Raw genomic sequence first — 26,673 nt, forward strand, 5'->3', positions numbered from 1 at the left:
CTCAATTTTTCAAATCTCACCCAACGCCCGTGCAGCACGCTCGCATTAATAAATTATCGACTCTCTCTCTCTCTTTCGGCTCATCCGCCGCGTCGCCTATATTTTTTTCCCACCAATTTCGCGGCCCAGCGATTCCATATAGTCCGCGGAATTCCGTATATACCTATACGATACGTCGCGCGGCAAAAAGCCCGATATTTCTAAGCTAACTTCGGAGATTAACGATAGAGTGCCGTTGGCTTAACGGGTCGCCGAGCCTCTCCTGCCCCGACAACTTTAACCCAATAATCGATAATAAACGACTGGCAATTTTCGCTCTACTTAATCAGTGGGCTGCTGCTGTTGCTGTCGCAGCTCTATATATACGTGTACACCACCTCCCGCTACTCTCGATTAGCCGGTGCGCACTTCGATGAGGATGATGTACGTGTGAGCGATGTGGTCGAGAGAGAGGGATAGAGGGATAGAGGGATAGAGGGATAGAGGTATAGAGAGAGAGAGAGAGAGAGAGAGAGAGAGAGAGAGAGAGAGAGAGAGAGAGAGAGAAGATGGATTTGGGTACGGGTCGAGGATTGCGATGATTGGAGTAAGGAGTTCAAGGTTGCAAGATTAATTTCTATTGGTTTTTGTTGCAATTTTGATCGAGGAATAATTTTTACAAAATCCGCGGCTCGTCGAAGCTGATGTGTAGAGAGCCATTTCCGAGATGTTTGAATTTTATTACCATCGGTCGAAGATTATCCGTAAGTTTTGCAATCCTGACAAGAAGATTTTTGTCGACATGGCAACAACGAAGCTATAAATCACGATTTTCATAAAAGAATAATGGCTTCGTCAAAAAATGCAGCACGTGCAAAGGTCGATAGCATTTACTTGACCCCCCCCCCCCCCCCAGGCGCTCTTGTGACGATCACTGCTACCAATTCGCCCCCTCTACCGAATAGTGAACATTGTCGGACAAATACTGCAAGAGATCCATATTTTTAAATAGTTTATTTCGAATAAAATTTTCACTTCTTTAAATAGCCAGATATCATGACACATAATAATGGTCCAACGTTTGGAAATTCAAGATGCTTGAAGAATTGATAATGTTATTGTCAGTTTACGTTTTGCATTTCTTTCCGGCAGTGTGTAATGTGAATTGTCAAAAAGGAACTACACTTACTTAAATTCTCACATAAAAATGTGAGGCAAACAATATAAAACCAGTGATAATGTTTATTTATATTTGATGACGATTGAGGAAACACGAACGAATTCGCGTCACGCGAACTTAATAAAGTTCCTTGAACTTCATTAAAATTCATAAATTAAGAAGAGATTAAGTTCTCTTCCAAAGTTTCATTATTTTGTAACGAGTCTGAGGAAGTTGTATTTGATTCGAATATAATTCCATAAATAGAAAATGAATTCTATTCTATACAAATCATAATGCAGATGCATTAATTAGCTATATAATCGGGAATCCAAAAACAGTTTGGATTGACTTCAATGGTTCATTAATTAAACATTGCCATTTCGAATGATTGAAAAATGAAGTATAATGAAGATACTTTGGTTGTCAGTTGAATCCAGTCAGTTTTGGTATACAGCCGATATAACTGATCATGATTGCGTACGTTTTGTTAACTTGCGTTTTTCTTTTAATTGTACAAATTTTACTTTGGGTCACTAAAGAGGGAAGACTATGGAATAAAATTCCTGGCCCAACGCCGCTACCGTTTGTCGGGAATTTGTTGCCATTGATTGGATCTACAGGTTAGCTGTAACGTGCATTTTTTGCTAGTCAAATCTATTAATTTCATACTCAAGCTTACACTATCAATGATGATTATATTTTTGACTATATTTTAGAGCATTTGTGGAATGCGTTACACGATCTTGCGATAAAATACTATCCAATAGTTAGAATATGGCATACAAAAACAGTCATGGTTCTCATAAGTCATCCGGATGACTTACAGGTATCAGTTATTAAAATTACTCTTGACTCTTACGTCTTGTTTTCATGTTAAAATCAGTTCTAACCATCAACTTGATCATCAGGTGATTCTTTCGAGCAAAGCAAATATCAATAAACCTCCTCTGTATGATTTGATAAAACCATGGTTGGGTGACAGTGTTATTTTAAGTAAAGGTATTTATTTATCAAATTAACCAACAATTTATAAGTCTACACTGAAAATAATATTTTGTATGTTGTCTTATTTACAAAGATAACAAATGGACAGAACGTCGAAAGATTTTAATTCCAGCATTTCATTTGAACATATTGAAAAAATTCATCAAGGTAACTAATGAGCATAACGAACGATTTATTACGTTTATCCAATCTTTTGGAGATGAATCAGTTCAAAATGTGTCAACTTTACTACCAGAACTCACGTTGAAGATTTTCTGTGGTACTAACAAGTTTGTCGTTGAAAAAATTAGGATTTAAATAATTTAATGTATTTAACATTTATATGATAGAATCTGCAATGGGTGTTAATCAGAATGATGATCTTATAAAAAAGTACAAACATGCAATGGAAGAAATGTTTGGTGTCAGTATATACAGGTCGATATAATAGAAAATAACTTTGATCAAATTGGAATCATATTTATAGTAATTAGATAAATAAATAAATTTATTTTTCGTTAAGGGCAACTCGACCTTTTATAAAAGATTGGATGATGCCATTTGTAAAAATTGGCCAAATTCAAAAACGTGCTGTTGAAACTCTACATGGCTTTAGAGACCAGGTAGAATGATTTCATAGATTTAAAAAAAAACAATGTATCGTTGCACTATATTGAATTTATTGCTTTTACCGTTTTGAAAAAGATGATACTGGAGCGAAGAAAATATCATGAGTCTACTGGATATCAAATTTACCAACCTGTTGATAATGAATCTAATAGCAGTAATGGTAATATAAACTAAGTACCTTGTAATTATTATTTTATGAACAATAATGAAACCAATATTCCATTAAAGAGATACAATACAAAAGAACGCTGTCAATGATAGATTTATTGTTTACTCTCGAAAAAGAAGGCTTGATAGATGAAGATGGTATAAATGAAGAAGTCGATACTTTTATCGTAGGCGTGAGTGTTAGAAACTACATCATATCATTTCGAAATAAAAACTTTTTATTATTGAAACATTAATTTTTTTAGGGGCATGATACTACTGCAATAGCTTCAACATTTTTCCTTGTACTTTTAGCTGAAAATGTGTATGCACAGGTAACATACAGCAACATTCTCAAATAAACATTGGATTTCTCAAACCACTTCAAAGCTAAAACCAAAAAAAATCACGTTTCAGGATCGTGCCAGAGCAGAAATAACTGAAGTATTAGCTAATAACAACGGTGACATTACTTCACAGCTTCACAAATTGCATTATCTAGAAAGATGTATCAAAGAGTCTATTCGCCTTTATCCATCTGCACCATGCATTGGTCGAATCTTAACTGAAGATATACAATTAAGTAAGTCTAAAAATGATAAAAAATGAATAATAAAATAGTCATGCTACTTTCATATTTCCAGAAAATTATTTACTTCCCGCGGGAACAGAAGTTTTGTGCATGCTTCGAGCAGCTCACCTTGATCCAAATTTCTGGCCGGAACCTAACAAATTCGACCCAGATAGATTTCTGCCAGAAAATGTTAAGGATCGACATCCGTTCGCATACTCTCCTTTCAGTCAAGGACCACGTAACTGTATCGGTAATGATTCATTGTGTATTTTTATTGTAGCTGTTGATTGTATGAAAAATTAACGATACTTATATTATTTCTAGGTCAAAAGCTGGCTTTCTTGCAAATAAAAATTTTGGCGTCCGGAATTTTATCCAACTTTTATTTAGAACCTGTGGATAGAACCGTAGATGTAAAGTTTCGCATGAACGCCAACCTACATACGACTAAACCACTTCACGTTAAATTTGTGAAGATACGAAAAGATTAACATTTGGATAATATAAGTTAGTTGTAAGTATGCTTTATCATTTGTAGTTTTATACAAACATTAATAAAGAAATTTGCAATGGCAAATTATATGCAATTGCAACTCCATTATGGTTTAATGAGTATCCTAATTAAGTGTTCACGATGCTTACAGCCTATTGCACAATAACTGAGTGTACTTAGAGAAGATTGAGCTAATGACGATGAGAAGGTCAAGTGGGTACTTAATATAACTCGAAGAAAGTAAATTTTCATCTGTCGTATTTGACGGAGAATGTACAACCAAGTAGTTCACCAATATCATTAACTTCGCAAACAGCTACAAACTATGTCCCTTATAGAGTACCCAAACGCAAATAACGTCAGATCAAAATATCGCGAGTAAACTTTCCAATTGCCCAGCGATAAAATCAAAACGAATGCGTCCGGCCATCAGTAGAATCGCAATCTCAAAAGTACTCGTACTATTTTACATGCTGTAATATAACGCCTCCTTTACGGCTACACTGTAAAACTGCGCGCGATTGTCATGGCGTAAAAAAAAACGCTAGCGTCGTGAATCAGAAAAAAACATGCGCGCGAGCCACGGGGATTAAAGGACAAAGCTAGGAAAAAAAGCATAACATCGTAAAGTGTTACGAGGAAAATTGCGCGCTCGATCGCATTTGCGGCCGAGGCGCAGATGCGCCGGCTATAATTTCATCTCAGGGATAGTGGAAGCGAAGCGCGTGGATCGTAAAAGCTACTGCGTGTCTTGCAACGGGCGGCTTTATTGTGGCTAGTATGTATGCCTTGAGAGATTAATGAGGATGATGGTAGCTTTGATTCGTTTTGGATTTTGGTTTGATACTCGTTTACGGTGATTATTACAGGAGTGTGCGGCTTTCATTAAGGCGCTGGTGATAGGAAGCTTTTATTGATTGCTAATGATAATGATCTTAGTGATTAGTTTTTTTTTTCGAGATACATAATGTCTATTAAATCGGAAATGCTGTTTTTATAAGAACGGACACCATTACTTAATTAAGCTTTCAATTAAAAACATCATTAATTTTCTCTGACATCTGGGTTTTCAAAGTACTACAATCTTTTAAAACTGTAGGCTGATTAAAAACGCTATTTCAAGAAATACCGAGAGGCAAAGAAAAAGTAGAATGTGATTCGTAGCAGAGCTTTTCATAATCTTCTCAAAGTTGCTGACTGCGATGTTTGCAAAACAAAATTTACTCACCAGCGCAGTAATACCATCGCTATCCGATCAAAGACGTAACAACAGCACCAAAGGAAACTACAAAAGCAGTTCGTCCTCTCGATTTCACTCTCACCTGTGCAGTCGCCAAATTCGCCATTACCACAAAGACCGAATGGTCGACAACGGCGACGACGACACAGTAATAGCCGAGCTGCAACAAAGAACACACCATCGCCGTAAAGGAGCATCAGAGTCGCGAGAAAGAGCCTCGGGACGCTTGCCAGGACTATAGCGCAAAAAAGGAGAACAGCGTAATTGACGTGTCGGGAGAGCTGCTGCCGGAAAAACAGAGAGGGACTCAACGCCTTTGGGACGAGCGCGAGCTTTCATCCGTCGCTTTGTCTCGTCTCTTCATCTTAGATGTGCTTTCTCTTTGTATGATATATACTGTGGAGTCTTGAACTTGGTGAATATAATGCCGATGTGATCACCTTTGAGGGCGAAACAATCAGTAAATAGTAATTATATAGTTTAGTTTTCTCAGATGCCAGCTATACATGTGGTGCGATAACGCTTACGGACGAGCTTAGAGGATTCGCACATCGATAGGCGCTACAACACGCATCTGGCAATATCTGCTGGTGCATAAGCATTTCTATCTCTGCATCTGTTTAGAGGCGAGTAAGTGTGTACGCGTACGAGTACGAATATGGTTGAGTGTGAAAGATTAATGATAAAACTTATTTGTTCCTTTTATAAGAAATTTTTTGTGTGCGTAGGTCTGATGGCGATTACTCATGTTCTGTTGATTTTGACTTAACGTACTGTATAACGAATCCGATTAAGAAGACGTCCGTATAAATTGTTCATATTTATTGAAAATAATAAAGCAGTATTATGAACATTAGAAATCAATGAAAATTGGATTGCAAGGTGTTAATGTAGACGATAAGAGCGTATCATACAGTATTCAACATAAGATAATGGTATCACATTTATATTTATGAATCGTTGAAAAATTATGCAGTTAAACGATCATTTATGCATGAATGACTCTGCGTCATAACAGCTCAATCTTCGTACGGTGATAAAAATAGAATACATTTGTAGAGATACAATGGATTTTATCGCTGCATTAAAGTATAATTCATTAACTGATTTTAAGTTCTTTGAAAATTGTATATTCATAACATCACGTATTGAATTATTGTACAAAAATGTGCCGATATCTAAAATACAAAATGATTTATAAGATAACTGTTCAAACAAACTGCTTTTTTCATAGATCTTGACAAACTCGCTCTTTTTTTCAATACTACAGCAAAATCATGCAATCTCTCTCGACTCCATCTTTGAGCAAGCAAGAATATAAATCATTGAGTTTGGTATCTATTTGTTTATTTTATATATTTTTGAAAAATATCGCTTTAATTAATTTAGCAATACCAATACAAAGCAATCAGCTTTAAGACAATACAAATATCATATGCTCAAACGCACACTTATTTTTTATTAGATCTTATCGACGATACATTATTACTTCTCTTGTATCAAATCACTTTATCGTTATTTTCTTGTGTCTGTACAGGTGAATCGTTCATAGCTTTATTTCAATGTTTTCTTATCCGTTTTAACTCTTTCATCGTCGATTACAACTGATAACATTTTCGTAATTTTATGTAACGGCTTCAAAATTAAAATGTTTCTGCGTCATTTGTAACCACATAATTAAGTAATTTTTAAAAGTATCTGTAAAAAGTTTATTTACTAACTATTGCATCTACAGCGATTGAAACCATCCTCTCTCTTCGTACATCTCGCAGAGCCTCGTGTACTTTTCTTTGCATAACTCGCTACATTTACTACGCAAAACACTTTTCAAGATCTCTCTGTCTTTCTCTTCTTCTTCGCTGACTTCGTAAGTGAAATATTTTATGCACAAAACAAACATTGGAAATCCAAGCGATGTTTGATTCTTAAAGTCTTCATCGAATGATCTTCTAGTGAATACCGCAGTATCGCATCCTATGCATCGCAGTGTATCTGTAAATTTCTTAAAATACAATTCTAAGAGCTCATCCAATCGATCGAACAACTCTTGATCAAAACTACAGAAAAGGAAGTACGCTAAGTCCCTACAGGGACTCGAATACAGGCACATTTGAAAGTCTACGAACTTGACGCTGTCGATTTCTCCGTAATCATTTTTGTGGAACAAAAGGTTGTTGGTCCAAAAATCACCGTGAATTATGGTAATCCATGGCTCTTTCGCACCTGAAATTAATTTACCTTTTTTCACAGTAGCAAAAGCAGCCCTAATTTTAGGAAGATGCTTGGCAAAGCGCGGCCCTTCTTCAAATGTCTGCAGCAAGCTATCGTATCCTTTTTCGAATTCATCGGCGACGAAGCCAAGAGTCGCAGTTTCGCGTTTCGCTTTCTCAAAATCATGAGGTCGTTTTTGGGCTAAAACTACACCTAGTGCATGATACCTAGCCAAAGCAGTTAATGCTAGAGTAGCATGATGAAAATCCAGACCTAAGTGGTATTCACTTGTATTATTTACTTTTGTTTATCGTAGTTATTAAAAATCAATCAAGTAACGTATAATCACTCTTTTTTCTGTCACATATGTAGTAGCCCAGCACCTTTATGTTTTCCATCAGCAGCAATGACTGATCATCAACTTCTTTACCGTCTTTTTTCATGGTGTACCTATGTCCCATGTACTTTGGCACGCAGTCGATTAAATCGTTTTCTGCAACACCGGCATCTTTCTGTAATTCTCTGTACATCGGTATCAACTTGGAATAAATGAAAATCTCCTTCTTCAACACGTCCGTCCAGATCACAAATGGTACCTCCATGTGTTTTATTGTTTTGGCTACGAGGTGCAGAACTTCTTTTTCGCCTGAACCCCGACGAATTTTTGCTTCTATTTTTACCAATATACTCGAGAAGTTTTCGCCGGTCGGCACTAAATTCGATGCTTTGAAATCAATAAGCTGAGCCGACCGTCGTTGTGACTTTTGCGAAGCATAGATTCAAGGTCGCAAATTTTAATGCTTTCTTCTGCATCGTTGAAGTTCGTCGTGTCATTTGTCAACTGCATTGTTGATTTATTTATTTATCGAATATTGAATATGTTCAATTGAAAGAGACGAAGTACTCAACTCCGGTAGCTTATAACACTTGGTGTACGTCTGAACGGAAAGATCGCTCGGATCGAACTAAAACGGCAGTTGCCTGCACACGCTGATGTCTGCGATGACGTATATACGTATGATGATTATATCGCAATACGTAGCAATGTAAATGCGGAAGAAATTTCTATACGCTGGAATTTTGAATTTAACTTAGCAAGATCACTATATCGTAGAAAATTTTGTAAGAAGAATATCAAATACACATAGATCCAATGTAGAAAAAAAGATTAAAACAAATTTATTAACATATAATATTCCTCTTTCATAAAAATATATTTATATTCGTTTAATGGTGAATCTAATTGTATTCTCACAAATATTACAATAATCTGCTTTGCTATAAAGAGTTGTTGTTTAATATAATAATATACACAATATTGGTAACTTTGTACAATTATTTATAAATGCACTATGATCATAACTTGTCATTTAATTCTATCAACTATTACAATTTCCAATTAATTTTACAATTTATCGTCTATATCCGCGCAACTAACTTTACGAAAATCATAGACATATATAATTTTATTCCACTACATCAACAGTCGCAACGATGACTACGCATTTTTTGAATCAGCGTAGCTATCTAAGAATTAAAATGACGATATAACTCTATAGTCAATGTATATAGTAACGTACCATCGTGCTTATCTTTTTGTTTGAAATCTGTTTGCACACTACCGATTGCAGGAAAAATGACAATAATTCAAGTCTGTGCGTGAAAAATTTGTCGCAACGATTTTTATGATTTGTATGGAAAAATATCCAAAACACAAATTTAAAAATATAAGTAAATTGTATAGTTTAAATAAGTTTGTTGAAACTATGCAACTCCTATAGATCCAACGCTACATATAAACTTTATTAAATATAGAATATGTAAATGAAACGACTAATATACGATAAAACGCAATATTATTACAATAACAATTCTTGTTTATACTCTGTCTCGTCAATAATGAAATTAAAAAAATTCACGCTTGTACTGAATCCTCCTTGTAACACACCTGCGTATAGGTATGTACATGTAAGCTCGTCGTTATTCTCATCTCGCCCGAAATTAGGTATTTATTGAACGGCTGCAGCAAGTTTTCACACGTGCACACGCACACATAAATTTATTAGGAGCCTCCAGCCGAGTAAGGGAAAACAATTTTACAGCTGAGACGGCTATTTTAAATCCCCGCGATATAGCTCTCAGACCGTCGCGAACGATATCAATAAAGAAGGGATCCGCGAGGGGTGTATAGTACTGCTGCATCTCGATATGGGGCTTTAAGGCTACTTTATTGCGGCCAATCGTTAATGCGCGGGTGAAGCGTTGTTTGATATTTTTGTGATTGAATGTTGGGTTGATTAATGTGGGATTGGGTGTTTCGGATAACGTATTTTTTGGCTATCGGCGAATACTGTGAACAATAATTGAGTAGGAGATGCTTTCTCTATTTCTCTACTGAATGAAACAACATTTGAAAGCCTGTATCGGCTGATTAATGCAAAATCTCAAAGATTCCAAGAAATTATTTTATTACTTATATAAAGGAAATTAAAAACTTTGTCTATCAATTAATAATAATTTATTCATTGTGTCTAATAAAATGACACCATTATTGAAATTCTAAAGCAACTTAAATATATAACTTAAAAATGTTCTATTCAAAGTACATAAAGCGCCAATATTCGTCGCCTCATTAGAATTCCAAGCACGTTGAAATTGAGTCATATCTCTGCTGTCCTTCGCGTTGAAGCGTTAACTGCAGCACTCGCTGTCGTTCCTATTCAATTAGGAATTAACCGATATCGCGCCTTTGATTAAATGCTCCCTTACGTACTCATCATTCATGTACATCCTCAGAATAGTTACAGAATAGTACTGCTGCACGAGAATATTCTTCTAAAAATGTAACTCTTGGTAATGTTATATTATTTATTTGGTCTAATGAAAAGAGATATAATTTTATCATGAGATTATTACGATAAAATATTATACTTATTTTATTTCACTTGCATAAACAAACAAAAATTAAAGACTCGATAAAAAAGAAGGAACTTTGGATGCGAAGCTCGAGAATCATTAAAACAATTGGCCCCGAAAGCGTTCCGCTGCAATATACCCTCCCTCATCAATCGCGAAAACTCGTTGAGAATTCCCTTGCTCCTGTATGCGCCGCTCGAGCCGTCCGAGTGAATAAATTAAGAGAGAGAAGGAAAAAGTAAGGCAAACGAGTAAATATTTTCTTTTTTTCCTCTATTTCCAGGGCGATCTGGTTCAACTTAAGCAGCTTCCCGTTCAAGGTGCCTTCGAGCTCAAAGGCAAGGCGATGGACGTACTGGTCACGGTGAGCTTTCTCTCGGCCTCGTCCCTGACGCTGGGCGTAATTTTCTAAAACTTCGCCTACGCTGCGCGTATACAGCTGGATTCTGAAGCCGACCGGGAAGTTTAATTTAACTTTCGAGACGATCGCGTGATTTTATTTTCTCCGCTTTGGAATGTACGTACTTTTTTATTCCTTCTGGATGAGCGATGATTATTTTCCGTTTTCGCTGTGTATTTGATTTCGAGCTATATCTCGGAGCTGCGTAATGACGTGGAAGTGATGCTTGACTCACACTCTTGAAAATCGTCTTTTTAGTAGATACTTCGAGTTTATTCGGATTTAATGGTGTAACTCGAGCTGTAACGCCGGTGAATTTAGAGTCGGCTTTGTATCAAATTAATTGCTATTTAAACTCGTTCGACTTTCACGAACTCATTAAAGTAAGTAGTTTCACCGGCTATCACCTATAAATATTTTTTCCTTTCAATTCCATACCAAAAAGGTATCTCGAATCTCACCCATCAAGCCCAAAAATTCTCAACAACGCTCGAGCCTCTCGAGCTCCAACACAGCAGGCCATCAAAGCCAGTCAGTCGCACTCGACTATAACGCTTTGCTTCAAAACTTCAGATACATGGTCTGCGCCACGAGAATCTAAACCCTCTGATCGGCTGCCTGACAGAGCCCAGCAGGCCATGCATCGTCTACGAGTACTGCTCGAGAGGCTCCTTGGAGGACGTCCTTGTGCAGGACGAGATCAAGCTCGACTGGTCCTTCCGACTCTCGCTTCTCACCGACCTCGTCAGGGTATGTAACTGCCTATATATGTATACAAATGGATGTCACTCGCTATTTCGACTTTCTCCGATTGTTCTGATGGCCGATCAACGCGAGGAGAGGCTGCGGTGATGGTTTGTCACTGAATGTTGGCTCGATTGGACGCTGCGCTCTCAAGTTGGAAGTTTTGCGGGGAGTAAAAGTTCAATTTCGGGTTAGAGAAATTGTTCTTGTTGAAGGATATGAAAATATTCGGGGATTGTACTTTAAAATAGCAAAGAGTTGTAATTTTAATCTAAATGCACAAGCATCATAAATCTCTAGATCCCATTGAATTTCGAAAAGTCAGCAAAATTTCTCTAACGAAATTCGTCGCTTTGAAAAATTCTTTCTCAAATACATATACCATCGATTCCCAACCGAAGCATCGCGAATACTCCACGTCAGCAGTGCTCACAAAGGCTCACTCTCCAATCGCGTCGAGCCAGCAACACAAAGCGTTTCCATCTCTTTCTCTCTTCAAAAACATCGTAAAATTCTCAGGGCATGAAGTACCTGCACAGTACACCGATACGCGTACACGGCTACCTGACGTCCCGGAACTGCGTCATAGATGCCCGATGGGTGCTCAAGGTCACGGACTATGGACTGCCAGCTTTCTACGAGGCCCAGAACGTCCAGCCGCCCGAGAGAACTGCCAGAGGTACGTGAGAGGATTCCGTCTCTTTTCATGATATTGCGAAAGTTTCGAAACTGTTTTTAATTTCTTTTTTTTTGCTTAAGTTATGATAGTGTAGAAACTAGAAGCTGATGGATAAATTATTTATTAGTATCACACTTCTGTCCGAAATTTATCGCGTACTTTAATAGCCCGCTCTCGTCTCGTAAAATCCACGAGTCGTTAGAATGAGCTATGGCAACCAGATTCCATCGTTTAATATCAGAAAAATATTGCGCCACCTAATTAAGATCCATAACTTAGAGCTAGAGTTATGATGTACGAGTCTTCATCATCAAGCCCGGGGCTGACCCCTAGGTCTATTTTTGCCCCTAACGTAGTCAAGACGTCTCCGAACTTTTTTCGAGCCTCGTTATGATGTATTTATATAATTAAGAAAGCACAGCATTAATCGCGAATCGCAGAACGATATTCAAACGTTAATATCAATTCTACGTTAAAACGTCGCATCAAAATAAGTAAACGCGGAGAAACAATGAATTCCCTCTCTCATCTACAGCTGCAGTCGCAACGCGAGAGTGCATCAAATAATTCGTCTGTCGATGGCACATTTCAGACCTGCTGTGGACAGCTCCGGAGTTGCTGAGGCACGCAGGCTTGCAAAAGCGGGGCAGCCAACCCGGTGACGTCTACAGCTTCGGCATTGTCATGCAGGAAGTCGTGGTGCGCGGAGAACCCTTTTGCATGCTCGCTCTCTCGCCCGAAGGTACGTATTTAGTAGCCAGCGCGCAGCCCCCCTGTTTACTCGCATCGCGCTGCGAGAGCTACAGTCCGTGTGCAGCGAGAGTATAGGTCATTATTGCGCGGGGCTGACCAAAGAGAGAATTATATCACTGCGCGACGAGGCTCTGACACAGAGATGTGTATCATGCGTGGGTGGCGGTAGATTTGTTGACGGTCATTTGATTGAGTTGTCCATTTGTGGGTTTGTAATGTATTTTATCGATTTTTCGGGTTGATGTTAATTGAGGGGATAGTATTTACAATGAAGCTTGTTTAATTTACATTATTTACAATTAATAGATTCAAGCTGCATAAATTTGAATTTTAAGCAGAAGAAACGCGTTTCACGACTCTTTTTCGAAATTGCAGTGTACTCTCCCCTTGAACAATTGAGAGAAAAACGTGTTCTAATATCGGTCTGAATAGACTCGTCCTGTATCTACTTTCGAAGCAACGGCGTGCCGTTCGTATAAATTTGATTCCTATTACAATATATACTTTCTCGACTCAGCTCTTGTACATTCCAGAGACTCAAAATGCCGCGTATATAATTTAAAAGAAATCGCATTAAAAAAATGTGAAGGAAATCATGCGCCAAATGAACCGCAATAACTCTGTCCGACAGACATCATCGAGAAAGTGAAGAAGCCGCCGCCTCTGATAAGGCCATCTGTGAGCAAAGGCGCAGCGCCACCGGAAGCTATCAATATCATGCGCCAGTGTTGGGCCGAGAACGCGGATATGCGACCGGACTTCAACGCCGTCCACGATCTCTTCAAGAAGCTCAATCACGGCAGGTCAGCAAAAAAATAAAATCCTCTTCCCCTCCTCCATATATCCGCAGAGCGAAGCTGCAAACAAGCGAGTCGAAAATCCATTACGGTGCATCGTTTCCTCCCGAAACCGCATATCGATTTTCAAGCCAGTCCTGAAAAATCGCTCCGAAATTCCCGCAAGCGAGTATCCTTTGTCGGGCCCGCATTCGCGGCGCGCTCCGGAACTGCTGATGCTCTGTGGGGGTCGATCGATTCCGGTCGACCAATATTATGGAGAGAGAGAGAGAGAGAGAGAACTCGGAGAGCTACGGAGGATTATAATTTTGAAGGTACACTTCTGCAACCTCCGGTTTTCGGGAGGATGTATGCTGCGTTAATGCAATCGAGTGCAAGGGAAATTTAATGGTTCTCGTGATTCGAGAGTATTGGAATAAAAATTAATGGGTATGTGAAAGCTTCTTTATTGAATTAAATAGGTCTTCCGAGAAAAGTTTTAGACAGATTATACGCTGTGTCGGGCACCAAATGAGGAATGTTAGCCGTAAAGTAGAAAACGCTGTACATCTTATTATACTCATTCAACGTAACGTGCAAAAATGATACTCTTGTATATCGCTTTAACGAAAGTTTGACTTTTAAAAATCTACCTGAAATATTTTACAGTCTTCTTCTCGTCATTTGACATTCATTTTCGCTAGCTTTCGTTTACAATTAGTTTTCCAAATTCGTCAAATGCCGATGCCTTGCTACAACCTGTCCATCCGACGTCTAAAATCGAAACAAAATGTTTAATCAACTTTAGATTAACGTTTAATGACTTTCTGCTGTTGCTGTCGTATAATTAAATTCTAACAACGCTCTTATAACAGTCATGCAGGACATCATCATCCAAAATCTCCCACACTACTCTAATTACTCCGATTCCATAATCAACGTTAAAACAGAATACAAATGATCATCTAACATCAGCATCAGAGACAACAATGAACCGCTGACGCGATAACAAGCCAAAGTAACGACCCCCCATTGTCACAAACAGACCGATACAACGAGTTGCAGTCAAATATCCGTCCCAAACCACTCCTGCCCATAACTATAAGAACGATAATAGTAATAGCGTAATCCACTGTTCCATCATGCAAGACATTCTCCAGGCCATAGTTCTCTCGAGTTGAATGGATCGCTCGCAACCGATAAACACACTCCCAACTCCTACACACACATACTCACATTGTACATACGTGGGCCAGCATAAAGGATGCGCCGCCGGTCCTCGAGGGCTTAAAGGGAGGCAGTAGCTTCTCGGACGCTAATTCCAGCCACCTAGTACAGCACTTGCCCTGCTATTAAAGCAGCTCTTGAGTTTCCCACTGTGTGTTGTCGAGGATGTAGGTATCGGTACGAGAAGAGGATTACCTGTATGGAAATCGAGCTGACCTTATAGTAAATCTCTCGACACTCGCGTGGGTTTGAGTTTGAGATGCTTTTCGCACGATCTTTGTTTGCCATTGACGTACGTACGTCGCTATTATTACGACAATTATTCACGAGTTTATAACCTTGCATTCGAAACCAACGCTCGAAAATTCTATGAATATGAATTCGACTGCAACATCCCAGTTTGACAGCGCCATTTACATAATAATTTTCTCTGCATCAACTTCGGCAATTACGGTAATGCGCTTATTCAAAAAATCCACAGAAAAGCATCGAGTGTGACGTTATTAGTTTCATGTTCGCGTCGCGACGATGATACTATTGAATTTTTCATCTAAAAATCACATGTGTATCGTATTACCAAAGGCAATTTCGAGAGCGAACCACACAAAGAAGGGATAAAAAAAACGTTGAAAGTTTACTCTTTATCTCTCCCACAACAATCCTCTGCGGCTATTTCGCCGAAATCAGTGACCCAAAAGTTTCGTACACGCTCCAGATATTTTGTATTTTTAAAAGCAACTCGCGGTGATCGAACGACTGTAGTCGCAATGTTTAGAATCGATTAATGTCTCATTTTAAATGCAATTACTTCCTCAGTGGCATTGTTGCTACATAGTTTTTTTTTTTTTTTTTGTTTTGCAGGAAAGTCAATTTCGTTGACACGATGTTTCAAATGCTGGAAAAATACTCGAACAATCTCGAGGAGCTGATTCGCGAGAGGACCGAACAGTTGGACATGGAGAAGAAGAAAACGGAACAATTACTGAACCGCATGCTTCCGAGGTACGTGTGTCCTCCAGCCGCAATAAGTATTTTCATTTGTCTCCCGATATAACGGCGCACACAATAGAACACCTCATCGACCCTCTACCATTATCATCTGAAAAGCGATTGTTCCGTATAAAATCTTTCATTTTCGATACTCATTAAAAACCGTATTATGTAACACCGACTTATCTAAAATCGATTCGAAAACTTCATCGATGCGCAAGGGACTTTTTAACGAAGCCGCTTACAATTAACAATCAAAGTTCCCTCCAGAGGAACTTTTCTCATTATATCTGCACTTAAAAAATAGTACAGAAAAAAAATGTCTCTTCAGCTCGGTAGCGGAAAAACTGAAGCTCGGCATGCCAGTGGACCCAGAGGAGTTCGCCGAGGTGACGATCTATTTCTCGGACATCGTTGGCTTCACTACCATATCCGCCTACTCGACGCCCTTCCAAGTGGTCGACCTGCTCAACGATCTGTACACATGCTTCGACGCGACGATCAACGCCTACAACGTCTACAAGGTTAGTATATATGCAAGCAAGCAACGGTGAGATTCTGCAATTCAGATCGCGGGAACGGACGTAAAATTTTCAATAAGAGTCGAGCGACACCGAGAGCGTTATGCGTATACTCGAGGGAACACCGTTGCGGTGCAAGCACGTGTTGCTTGCGAGCGGGATTTGGGTAAACATTTGTTGGCGGATAAGATTTTTCTCTCGCGGTCGTGTGCGATATAAGGCTGCCTTTAGCAAGATATTGCTATTGAGAAAGCTTGTATTTTAACAAAATGAAAGTATTTTAAATAAAATTTTTTTAAATTTCAAATATAAAAAAAGCAATATAAATAGACCGGCTATAACTTTTAAGAGACAAGTTTAAAGAAAAAGTCTATAGTAGACAGCTTGGCAGGATAGCACGTATACGAGTAGATATTTAATTTTTGAATTGAGAATTTAAAATAAAGTTACACATGGACGTCGGAATAACAAGAGCTTCGGCTCCGCAAAAGTATACATATCTCCAGTGTCCACACCGGCAAAATGCTATATCCGCAACGCTCGGAGATACCGAAGGGCGTATGCGTACCTATCTATAAAGCGTTTGTGTGGTTATGCTACAGGTGGAGACGATAGGCGACGCTTACATGGTGGTCGGCGGCTGTCCCGTGAGGATACCGGATCACGCCAGTCAGATAGCGACAATGGCTCTAGACCTGCTACATCAGAGCGGCAAGTTCAAGCTCCGGCACTTGCCCAATACTCAGCTCAGGCTCAGAATCGGCCTTCACACAGGTATGTGTTTACTTTTATCTCGACTCCTTCGGCTGCTGATGCTGTACTCGTCTTTCCTTTCGATTTTAAAAGTGCTTTCGAGTCGAGATAAAGCTCTTTACGTTCATACACTGAAATGGGTTATGTTGGTCGTATCTGTAACGTTGGTTCATGAGCGATTGATTTACGGAGGCATTCAATGGGGAGATCGCATTGATCCGTTATCGGTGGTTTAGAGACTAGCGTGAAATTGTAATAGCGAGCGATAACCATAATCCTTCACGCATACAGTTGTCAGTTTTGATAAATCTTAAAAATACTAATAAATTTTGTAGGACCATGTTGCGCTGGAGTCGTGGGTCTGACGATGCCAAGGTACTGTCTCTTCGGCGACACTGTGAACACGGCTTCGCGGATGGAGTCGACGGGTGCACCCTGGCGCATCCACTTGAGTCAGGCGACACGAGATCGGTTGACACAAGTTGGCGGCTATGTCATCGAGTACCGGGGACGTACTGATATCAAGGGTAAGGGCAAAATGCCTACCTACTGGCTACTGGGCAAGCAGGATTTTGATAAGGAGCTGCCGGTGCCACCACCACTCGGGTGAGTTCAGATTTAGGAAAATTATTTTATAAGTAATTTATTGTGACTCTTGGACTTTCTTTGAAACGATGTATGTAAAATTTGAAAGCCTGTATGGATAGAGGAAGTATTATATCAGAGTGACGTTAAATTTCTAGAGTTTTCGATACGGTCACTCAATACGGTTTGCTTATAAAAGTTTAGAAACTAAATTTTTTATTCTATCCAGAACGAAAGTTTTAAATTTTCGAGAATAAAGTTAAACTTATGTGCTTTATTCTTTTGTTTATTTTTTGTTTCATGGTTGCTGTTTCCTAGCGAGGATCATGGGTAAGTGTACCATAGAATTTTTCTCAATTATAATAACATCGTAATTTTACGGCTTTATGAGCGAATTTGAAATTTCAATTTTCAAACAAGAAGTCCTTATTACCGCATGCGTAGACTGAAGTTGCGTCTATAAATAAATATACGCGTAGCGATAAGTCTCGTGATAACAAAAATTACCGCCGCTTTTGCTAACAGTCGACTATCTGCAACGGAACAGACAGCTTCACGTTCAAATCTATTGAGTGTGGCAAAATCTCGTATTTTCCGTTCGTCATTTGTACATACTCGAAAGAAAATCTGAAATAGTTGAATTAAAAATGTCCGATTCCGATAGCAGCGACTACAATCCGTACACAAGCGCAGTTCAAAAATACAGTAGACTTAGTGCGATAGAAAGCGCGAAACACAGAAATGAATTAAAGCACTTGAATCAGATGATGAACGACAATTCGGACGATCCAGAACCGGTGAAAAATTCGAAAAATGTGGCTCAGAAAAAAGAAGCTAGTAGTGAGAATAGCGTGGCGACTACCAAAAATAAGAAAGATCCTAGTGAAAAGAAAGACAGTGAACCGCATGTTTTGAGGAGAAGTCTGAGGATTAGAAAGGCCGTGAATTATTATCCTTCGATTAGACATACACTTATGAGAACAGGTATGTATGAGATAAATTTAGATGATTATTGAGTGACGTATTATAGATAACAATTGTATACATAACCCTTTTCGGATAATTTTGCATATCTTGTGCTTTTGTTCCAGATGCGCTGCCTCAAATTAAGAAACGTCGAACGAGAAAGAATAGCTAATAAGTGGATGAACCATCAATCGAACCACACTTTAACTCTATGATGTATTGTCAAATCCATGTTATTAAGTCCGCAAATGTTTGTACAATCACAGGTTCTGCATCACGCATAATATCAAATTTTTGTATTAAAGTCTCGTTAAATTTAATTCACAAAGCGTTGAATTTTTTTCTGATAAACTACTTTAGCTTTTTTATCTTATCCAGATACCTCACTATCATCGATTTTATTCACATTGATAACGGCATCAATAAAGCACTTTTATTCTTCTCTAATCAGCAGAATACATCAAAAAACGCAGTTTTTCAATAAAATACATAAAACTACTTTGTTGATATTAATAGGCATCATCCACACAAGTATTGTCATTTACGACAACATTTTAATTTACGTTTTGTACAATTTCTCAGTAAAAATAAAGTCAACATTGTCAGATAATCACGTGTCATTACTAATTCTCGCACCTTCCTCAAAATAATATCTGAATTCGATCATCACTAAATCCCTAATCATTTGAATTTCTAGAATCGAAGATATCTTAATCCTGGAGACTCTTCAAACCTCCGAGCAACAACAACAGCAACAACAACCCCAGCAACAGCCCTCGGATTCAACCTCAAGTCTAATAGCTCATCTTACCGGTCAACTTCCAACGCTAAACTCAACAGAAGATGATAGTTCAGCCGAGTGTAGCGTCGCGGTCTCCCTCCCAGCCGTCGCTACCACTAGTCGTGAATCACACGCATCACCAGCCAAGTTCGCCCACAGCGAACAATCGTCCATTGACAAAGGCACAGGTCTCAAACGAGTAGCCGTGTCAGTACACGAGGACAGAGCAGCTGTTCTGGGCCAAAGTTTCTCCATGAGATCGGTAGGACCGTCCGATACGATTGACGTGGCTTTTTGCAGGGATGGAACCAGGTCGACGCCGGATTACGCTAGTGCTACTGTCACGAAAAGCACCAGCGGGGATAACCCCATGACGCTGGGTGAGTCTGCCAGTTGCTTGTCGGAGCGGAGCGAGGGTATGTGTCGACGACTATTGTTCAGGTCTTTGTAGAGTTGGTTCATTAGGTGACTGCCACTTTTGGTTTTGCTTAGTAATGCGGTTTTTGGTAGTTGATATTTTACACGCAAGAAGCTGGTATCTTAGGGTGGATATTATGGCATGAAATCGAGACACTGGTGGGAAGATTATTGCTTCGTAGGTTTTTAACCAAAGTTAGAGGAATTGAAATCAGCTATTATATCATAGTATTCTTTTTGCTATAAAATTTAAACGAAAACATGTGTTCGGGTAGTAAAGAGCCTTCTGAAATTCAGGTAACTTCATACGCCTTATCAAAATGGATGCTATTATATACATTAGTAGTCCGTATCATACAGTTTCATGAATTAATCAATCTCACAAAGCATCCAAATTAATAAACGATCATAACTCGCTTTAACACCCTATATTCCGAAAGTACTATCATTTAACGATTACCGATTCGCCCAACAGGTACCCCTGTATCAGCAACAGAAGTAGCAGCAGCGCTTCTCGGTGCCTCATCAACGTCCATCAACTCGGTTTCGAGCTCGGTGTTTCGCGGAAGGCCTCGTCGGGTTGGCGTCATCGACGAAGATGACCTAAGCACACCTTACAATCATTACCGGTGCTTGTCGCCAAACGAGCACTCGTATGGTGAGTATCGGTTGCGCCGATCTCTCGTGCTGGCTTTTCGTGTATTATCTCTCTATTCTGTCTTCACGTGTACTATATTATCTCTCTATCTACTCTCTGTCGCTGTAATTACAATTATATTCTGTATCGTAAAGTTTTTAATCGCTGTTGTGCGTGTTAAATTTGGAGAAAAACGAGATGCGTTTTATATACGGCTGTGTAGTGTTTTCGATAGAATTATTGAAATTGTTTACTTATAGCGTTTGGAAATTTGTGCGATTATTTTTAACTTTTGTGCATATCAGATGCATCTCGGCGTGTTGTATTATAAAAGACACATAAAAAGCAAGCACTGCGGGTTTGCATTGAAGCTGCTGTATAGACATTCAATTTCAACTATTTTTCCTATTTACCGTATATAGATTACGATCAGACTGCACAGCTTTGTTGTCAAATAGCAATGTCGTAAAGTATTGAAATATATCGATTTTCGTGTATACATTTTTTTATCAGAGCGAACGAAGATTGGCTTTTGAAAAAGCTGCAAAAGCTCTGCTTTTTGTTTTATCATTAATTTGGTGGAGAAGTTCGAAAAAATAAATGTGATGTTTGATAATTTACGACAGTTTCGTTTTTATCGACGTCTCGTAAATCTCCAGTAGTTTTATATGTCGTTGGTGTTCGTAGAGTTATTAACGTATACTTGATTCGTTGGTATACCGTAAAATTTCTATCCGATTGACGCTAGCATTTAAACTACAACTCTTTAAAGTCTTGATTACAAACTCTGGCTGACTAGTAATCGATTGATTTCCTTTCTTCCTTCAACAAAGTATGCAGTAGAAAAAGGTTGTTTTTTATTTGTAGTTACAAATACAATATACAACTATTTCCAAAATTTTAAGAGGAAAAAATTAATTTCAGTGAACTTACTTCACACTCTGTTATACCTTCAATATCAACTTTTGTAAATACTGTATAAAATTTTTAAATCTACAGTGTAATTGTAGAGTATACTTATTAGCCCATCCGAGCATGCGGACTATGCGGACTATTCTCAAGTAGTTAGAGTTTAGAAATAGTACTCCCGATCCTCTCCCGAGTAGTTCGACCCTATTCCAGGATCAATCGATAATCAAAGTCGCTCCTATCAACGAGCCTGCATTCAAGACTTTAAATCCAAGCCCTCACACTTGAAAACTAGACTCCTTCGTTGTGCTCTCTGTCAGTATTATATATTGTTGACAAGTTTTGACAGTAGAATATAAAGATCTCTTATTACTGTTCGTTTGTATTGTCAAGTATGAAAATGTTTTTCATGGAATTTACATGTCAATGCGGCAAACATACTTTTTGTATTTTATCAGAAATTTATTTAAATCTAAGTAGACGCATCTATATTAGGTATATCATTTATTTCATTTAAAACAAACAGCCTATCAATTCAGTAGTAAAGGTCGAGTTTGATAAGCTATCCATCAAATGCCAATTCAGTTGCACTGGCACAGTAGCTTCAGTATTTCACAATAGCACCAAAAACAAACCAAATTGACATGAAAATTCCCCTTATATAGCTTTGGTACATATCTGCAAATGACTCGCAAAATGAAAAAAAAGACAGCCTCAGCTGACTCGAGCACCGCTCGTTCTCTCTCTCTATTCTTTCTATATGGCCTCACAACAACACCACCACCAACAACAACATAACAATCGCGAAAACAAAGCCGGCAAAACGTCGTTCGAGCCGAGCATCGCGGAGAAAAGCCTGCACGCGCGTCGCACCCTCGGTCGGTCTCGAATCAAGTCGCTGGACATTGAGAGTAGTATCGCTGCAGGCCGGGCTGGCGGTAGCTGCCGACTCTTACGCCGGCAGTTCAGCCTGGACCGAGCTGACGAGCCGACAGGAGCATCGTCTTCGGGAGCAGCTTCTTCGTCCGAGCAGCAAGTGCCGCTGCAACACAGGCCACCGCCGAGGCTCTTCAAACAGAACAGCGCAGGTGCGGCCAACGACCTGGAACGCATTGAAGAGGTGCCCAGTACGCCTCAGGCTAGTGCTGGGCAAGCTTACAGGCACTCGGCTTCCGTGTCGCTGTCCGTAGAGTCGCTCACATTGCGCTGAACTAGAACTTTTTTTTCTAAAGTTCGTGTTGTAAATTTTAAGTGCTGTAAATCTATGATGATCTCAAACTGTTGGACCTCCGGGTGTGTACTGGTTTTTTATCATTGTGAGCTGTATATCTAGTCGTATTTGTAATATCTTGGAGTTTTCTGACCATATCAAACTCAAATAATATCTTTGGTATTGTTTAACCGAATTTTTTTTCTTGAACGATATTCACTTTTAGTTGTTTTATCGAATCATTAATTCTGACCTGTATACACGACCAGAAATAAACACAGTAATCAAAACCCCCGTACACACAATTCTGCTACATTTTAAGATAATGAGTATATTATATTCGTTCCAAAAAGGTTAAATATCGTAACGATTATATAAAAAGAGAAAATAAAAATATCAAAAGAATTCTTTATAAGAGATTAAAAGGGTGTTCATATATGTATACTTTCTACTAAGGTGAATGACTATAATACATACATCGTTTGAATATTCTTGACAACACTGAACATAATATATACACATACACCCTTCGTAATGTTACAAATTGATGTAGGAGTAGGTGCGAGTGGATTAGGTTATAATAATTGAGACACACTTGTATACTGGTAAAGAGAATATATTTATGTCCGATGCGTGTGCTAGGAGAATCGGAGCTAGACTAGTTTTGATTGTAAGCAAAAGGAGAGAAGCCAAGCCAGCTATATACCGCAGCACAATACGTGTATACATAAACATAGGCGGGAATTTTAATTGCTATACAAATATATTACAACACAAATCAATTTATCTATATATATATACGGAAAAAAGGTTCCGACGCGACAGCCCTTCCCGCGAGAAATCAAGTTTCCTGCTCGTCTTCCAATCCGAAACTCGATCACGTTTTTTTCAATCTGCATGAAATAAATTGACCCGCCGTTGCGACGTACTTTCGTTATTATTCTATAGCAATTCACTCGTGTGAAAATGGAATAAAATCAACCGTCGATTGGAGTTGGGGATGAGAATATGTGTGTGCGTGCGCGTGTGTCGTGTGTGCGTGTGTGTGTGTTTTTTTTTTGTACAACGAAAACTACTTTTATTTGTACATCAAAAAATTAACTCAAAGCTATATCAATATGAATATGCGATATAATAAATTACTCAAAATCTCAGTTGTGGGCTTTCCAGTAATGCAGTGAACTTTTTTAGTTTAAAACGAAGAGTATACATCTTTGTATATTTTTCTATAAGTTTATGCAAGAATACCTATATGTAAATATGAAAACTCAGTACAGTTATTTTGTGATACTCGAAAATATATACCAATTCATTATCAGCGAAGACGGTATACTTATGAATTAGTTAGAACGAAGAGTTTTAGCTTAAAAGTGTATAATCCTATTCTGTAATATACTCGCAGATATTTTTTAAATAGATTTAGTTTAGCTTAAAATATATATTTTTTATAAGATACAAATTTAAAAAAAAAACAATTTAAATAATCGTTGTACTACTTTTAGTAATCAGTTGAAAGCATGTAGCAAAAGTATAAATATTCAATATTTAAAACTCTTGTATAAAAAAAAATACTTTTTACAGAGTTACAAAAGTTTTTACTTACTATAGATATGATTTGTATTAGAATCTAACAACTGTCAAAGCACAATAATAATCTAAATTATAATGGTTGTGTAAGCATATGAATTGTAAATATTTGTTTACAATAAATATGAACAAAGAGATTGTGTGAGAATAATTAAAGTTCCCTACGATTAATCAACGTATATTTTGTATCGATATAAATAAAAATAAAAATGCATGGCGTACCTGTCTTCAATTACATTCGCACGATATCAAACTAATGGACTAGTCCGCAACTGAGATTTCAATGCCAACAAATTGCACAAAATATCAATGCTGCTGGTCAGTGGATACCATGATTATAATCATAGAAATAATATGTATACAATTCTATAAACTTAGAAATCCTTGCTGACCTGTACTCATAATCCCTAGCAGTTGTGTGTGGATTCAAAAAAATAGAAATCACAGAGACTAACATTTTATATCGAAAAATACTGATTTCACTTGATTCAATTAAAAGTATAATAAAGAGAAGGTTCATATTATGATTGAAAATCCTCACAAACATTATATTATACTTTTAATAAAAGTAAAGCAACACTGAATGTATTTATTAAAAAAATTTTAAATAAAGTATGAAGCGTAAGTCGTTTTAGCACACTTATCAGTTACAGATGAATAAAAGTACCATTGCTACATTTACATGTTAGTAAGATTTCACATTATACATATTTACTAAATAAATATACTGTGCTTGTTTTAATTGACATTCAAAAGTATGTAAGAAAATGCGTTATAAAGCTCAATAACGTATCTGTAAAAGTTTCCTCGCGAAGAAGAGAGTTCTAGCGTCGAAAGACGAACCGAAAACAGCATAAATAGACTTATAAGATGCATCGGCGATGCAGAAATGATGGAAGGACGGCGACGTGTAAATAAATACCTTTTTCTATCGGCCTAAACAAAATGAATATTAATATTAATATATAATAAAAATAAAGCTTTGTAATCGTCGTGTCGGCAACGATCTCGAAAAAAAATGTGTTATAAAGTAACGTATCCGTCAGACTATACTACCAAGTATCAAATTCCTTCGGTATTTTAGCAATAACTAATAAACATATTCGCAACCTTCTTAATAATTATTAACAAAAATTGAGATATACTGTTGGATAAAGAGGTACAAAAACACTTATCAATACTAATAAGGGTAATAAATAGTATATCGAATTAATTACTTCAAGTGTTTATCATCGTTAACGCAGTAAAGCAGCTCTAATTCTATTATATGCCCGAACGTTCAATAAAGTAATATATACATTGTAATTATTCACTGTACAATACAAGTAGAACTTTCTCAATTCGAAAATAAAACTTTTATTTTTATTGCGTATATTCGCTGGGATGTACCACTTATGCAATGATTCTATGATCTCTCTCTTTAGTATGATATCTTATAATATATGAGTATTTATTCCTTTTACTTGAATTATTACGTTATACATTTTTTACGTTTTATGAAAAGCATTAATTCTAAACTAGTCATTATTGTCATTATTATTATTACACTATAATTTACTAAAAATATTTCAATTTGCAACCTTCTTATGTTGTACTCCAATTTTATATATATATATATATATATATATATATATATATATATATATATATATATATATAAACGTTTAAATAAATTTATAAACGTCTCTTGAGCACAAAATGAAGCAATCATTTGTTATTTCGAACGCTAAGCTGAAGTGTAAACTAAAAAATAAAATCTAATCGAATTCAATGCGTACTAAAATTAAAATTTTCTGAGGGTTCTCATAAAAAAAGTACATGACAATCGTCTGAGCACGATGGGTGTATGATGATCGTGATATGTATAAATATATTTAGCGGCTTTCGAAGAGATATTTCTTAAATGTTATGTAGAGATCAATGAAAATGTAACAATCGAGGATAAAAAAATCTCATGTATAAGTAATTCTTACGTATAAAACGTTAATCTCCTTTTGTAGTTCAAACGCGTGTTTCTGTAGATAATTATATTATATGCATAAAATGAATTATGAACGAAAAGGTGTAGGAGAAATTTATAATTCTTAATATGCAAAATGACGAGAATCTACTTTCGGAAGTACATTGGAGCATATAAATTATAAAAGTATCTCTAAAAAAGACATGTTGAATATTGTGTTTTAACAATCTCTATCCATAATTATATCGAGCAAATTTAAAGTATGATTTTATCAATAAAACAGTATACTTCCAAAAGAAAATATTTCGTCGCATATGTATTGTTAAGTCGTATTTGATGTTACTGATGTGTATATATATATATATGTGTGTGTGTGTACATCAAGCAAAGGTGTGTGTGTGTGTGTGTATATATATATATATATATATATACACACAAAATT

General features: G+C 37.4%; 4 protein-coding genes across 13 annotated transcripts in view; 3 read left to right on the plus strand and 1 right to left on the minus strand.

The window, feature by feature from the left end:
• The window catches only part of LOC103316308 (guanylate cyclase 2D), a 281,070-nt gene extending 257,632 nt beyond the window's left edge, over nucleotides 1-23,438 (plus strand). For 5 of the 8 annotated variants that reach the window (XM_031931234.1, XM_031931236.2, XM_031931233.2 and 2 more), the window contains 13 exons: nucleotides 10,620-10,700; nucleotides 11,310-11,486; nucleotides 12,000-12,159; nucleotides 12,752-12,901; nucleotides 13,544-13,715; nucleotides 15,777-15,917; nucleotides 16,237-16,429; nucleotides 17,029-17,200; nucleotides 17,515-17,785; nucleotides 18,083-18,094; nucleotides 19,428-19,927; nucleotides 20,404-20,586; nucleotides 22,290-23,438. In XM_031931234.1, the coding sequence (XP_031787094.1) occupies nucleotides 10,620-10,700; nucleotides 11,310-11,486; nucleotides 12,000-12,159; nucleotides 12,752-12,901; nucleotides 13,544-13,715; nucleotides 15,777-15,917; nucleotides 16,237-16,429; nucleotides 17,029-17,200; nucleotides 17,515-17,785; nucleotides 18,083-18,094; nucleotides 19,428-19,927; nucleotides 20,404-20,586; nucleotides 22,290-22,684 (2,607 nt within the window). In that variant the 3' untranslated portion in view covers nucleotides 22,685-23,438. The remainder of the gene's footprint in view (nucleotides 1-10,619; nucleotides 10,701-11,309; nucleotides 11,487-11,999; nucleotides 12,160-12,751; nucleotides 12,902-13,543; nucleotides 13,716-15,776; nucleotides 15,918-16,236; nucleotides 16,430-17,028; nucleotides 17,201-17,514; nucleotides 17,786-18,082; nucleotides 18,095-19,427; nucleotides 19,928-20,403; nucleotides 20,587-22,289) is intronic. The other 3 variants (XM_031931238.2, XM_031931237.2, XM_032601008.1) reach the window with 3 other exon arrangements.
• On the plus strand, nucleotides 1,571-8,023 carry LOC107981122 (cytochrome P450 4C1). Of its 3 annotated transcripts, none has more exons than XR_001729190.3 (14): nucleotides 1,571-1,761; nucleotides 1,858-1,967; nucleotides 2,050-2,140; nucleotides 2,220-2,405; nucleotides 2,476-2,563; nucleotides 2,649-2,748; nucleotides 2,831-2,915; nucleotides 2,984-3,096; nucleotides 3,169-3,237; nucleotides 3,320-3,485; nucleotides 3,547-3,726; nucleotides 3,801-3,990; nucleotides 4,121-5,839; nucleotides 5,938-8,023. XR_001729190.3 is itself a non-coding variant. In XM_016985733.3 (13 exons), the coding sequence occupies exons 1-12, from the start codon at nucleotides 1,611-1,613 to the stop codon at nucleotides 3,965-3,967; spliced, it is 1,506 nt and encodes a 501-aa protein (XP_016841222.1). In that variant the 5' UTR covers nucleotides 1,576-1,610; the 3' UTR covers nucleotides 3,968-3,990; nucleotides 4,121-8,023. The 3 variants fall into 3 exon arrangements, 1 of the variants encoding a protein (XP_016841222.1); XR_001729188.3 differs by having other exon boundaries at nucleotides 4,121-5,624; nucleotides 5,694-8,023; XM_016985733.3 differs by having other exon boundaries at nucleotides 1,576-1,761; nucleotides 4,121-8,023.
• LOC116417577 lies at nucleotides 6,140-8,387 on the minus strand. Its single transcript, XM_031931241.2, has 2 exons — nucleotides 7,770-8,387; nucleotides 6,140-7,693 (listed from the first exon to the last, which is right to left on the minus strand). The coding sequence occupies exons 1-2, from the start codon at nucleotides 8,020-8,022 to the stop codon at nucleotides 6,939-6,941; spliced, it is 1,008 nt and encodes a 335-aa protein (XP_031787101.1). The 5' UTR covers nucleotides 8,023-8,387; the 3' UTR covers nucleotides 6,140-6,938.
• LOC100680466 lies at nucleotides 18,171-19,340 on the plus strand. The gene is made up of 2 exons (XM_003426444.5): nucleotides 18,171-18,748; nucleotides 18,856-19,340. The coding sequence occupies exons 1-2, from the start codon at nucleotides 18,412-18,414 to the stop codon at nucleotides 18,900-18,902; spliced, it is 384 nt and encodes a 127-aa protein (XP_003426492.1). The 5' UTR covers nucleotides 18,171-18,411; the 3' UTR covers nucleotides 18,903-19,340.
• Nucleotides 23,439-26,673: the final 3,235 nt, after the last annotated feature.

This window comes from Nasonia vitripennis, chromosome 5 (assembly GCF_009193385.2).
Source record: "Nasonia vitripennis strain AsymCx chromosome 5, Nvit_psr_1.1, whole genome shotgun sequence".
NCBI lineage: Eukaryota > Metazoa > Arthropoda > Insecta > Hymenoptera > Pteromalidae > Nasonia > Nasonia vitripennis.

Bases quoted from the DNA above. Each gene is read 5' to 3' on its own strand.
- LOC116417577 (XM_031931241.2), bottom strand. From the start codon at position 8,022: ATGGAGGTACCATTTGTGATCTGGACGGACGTGTTGAAGAAGGAGATT. The intron at 7,694-7,769 runs GTGATTATACGT...AATACCACTTAG, and splicing joins CATATGTGACAGAAAAAAGA to GTCTGGATTTTCATCATGCT.
- LOC107981122 (XM_016985733.3), top strand. From the start codon at position 1,611: ATGATTGCGTACGTTTTGTTAACTTGCGTTTTTCTTTTAATTGTACAA. The intron at 2,564-2,648 runs GTCGATATAATA...TTTTTCGTTAAG, and splicing joins TTTGGTGTCAGTATATACAG to GGCAACTCGACCTTTTATAA. The intron at 3,097-3,168 runs GTGAGTGTTAGA...TAATTTTTTTAG, and splicing joins TCGATACTTTTATCGTAGGC to GGGCATGATACTACTGCAAT.
- LOC100680466 (XM_003426444.5), top strand. From the start codon at position 18,412: ATGTCCGATTCCGATAGCAGCGACTACAATCCGTACACAAGCGCAGTT. The intron at 18,749-18,855 runs GTATGTATGAGA...CTTTTGTTCCAG, and splicing joins ACATACACTTATGAGAACAG to ATGCGCTGCCTCAAATTAAG.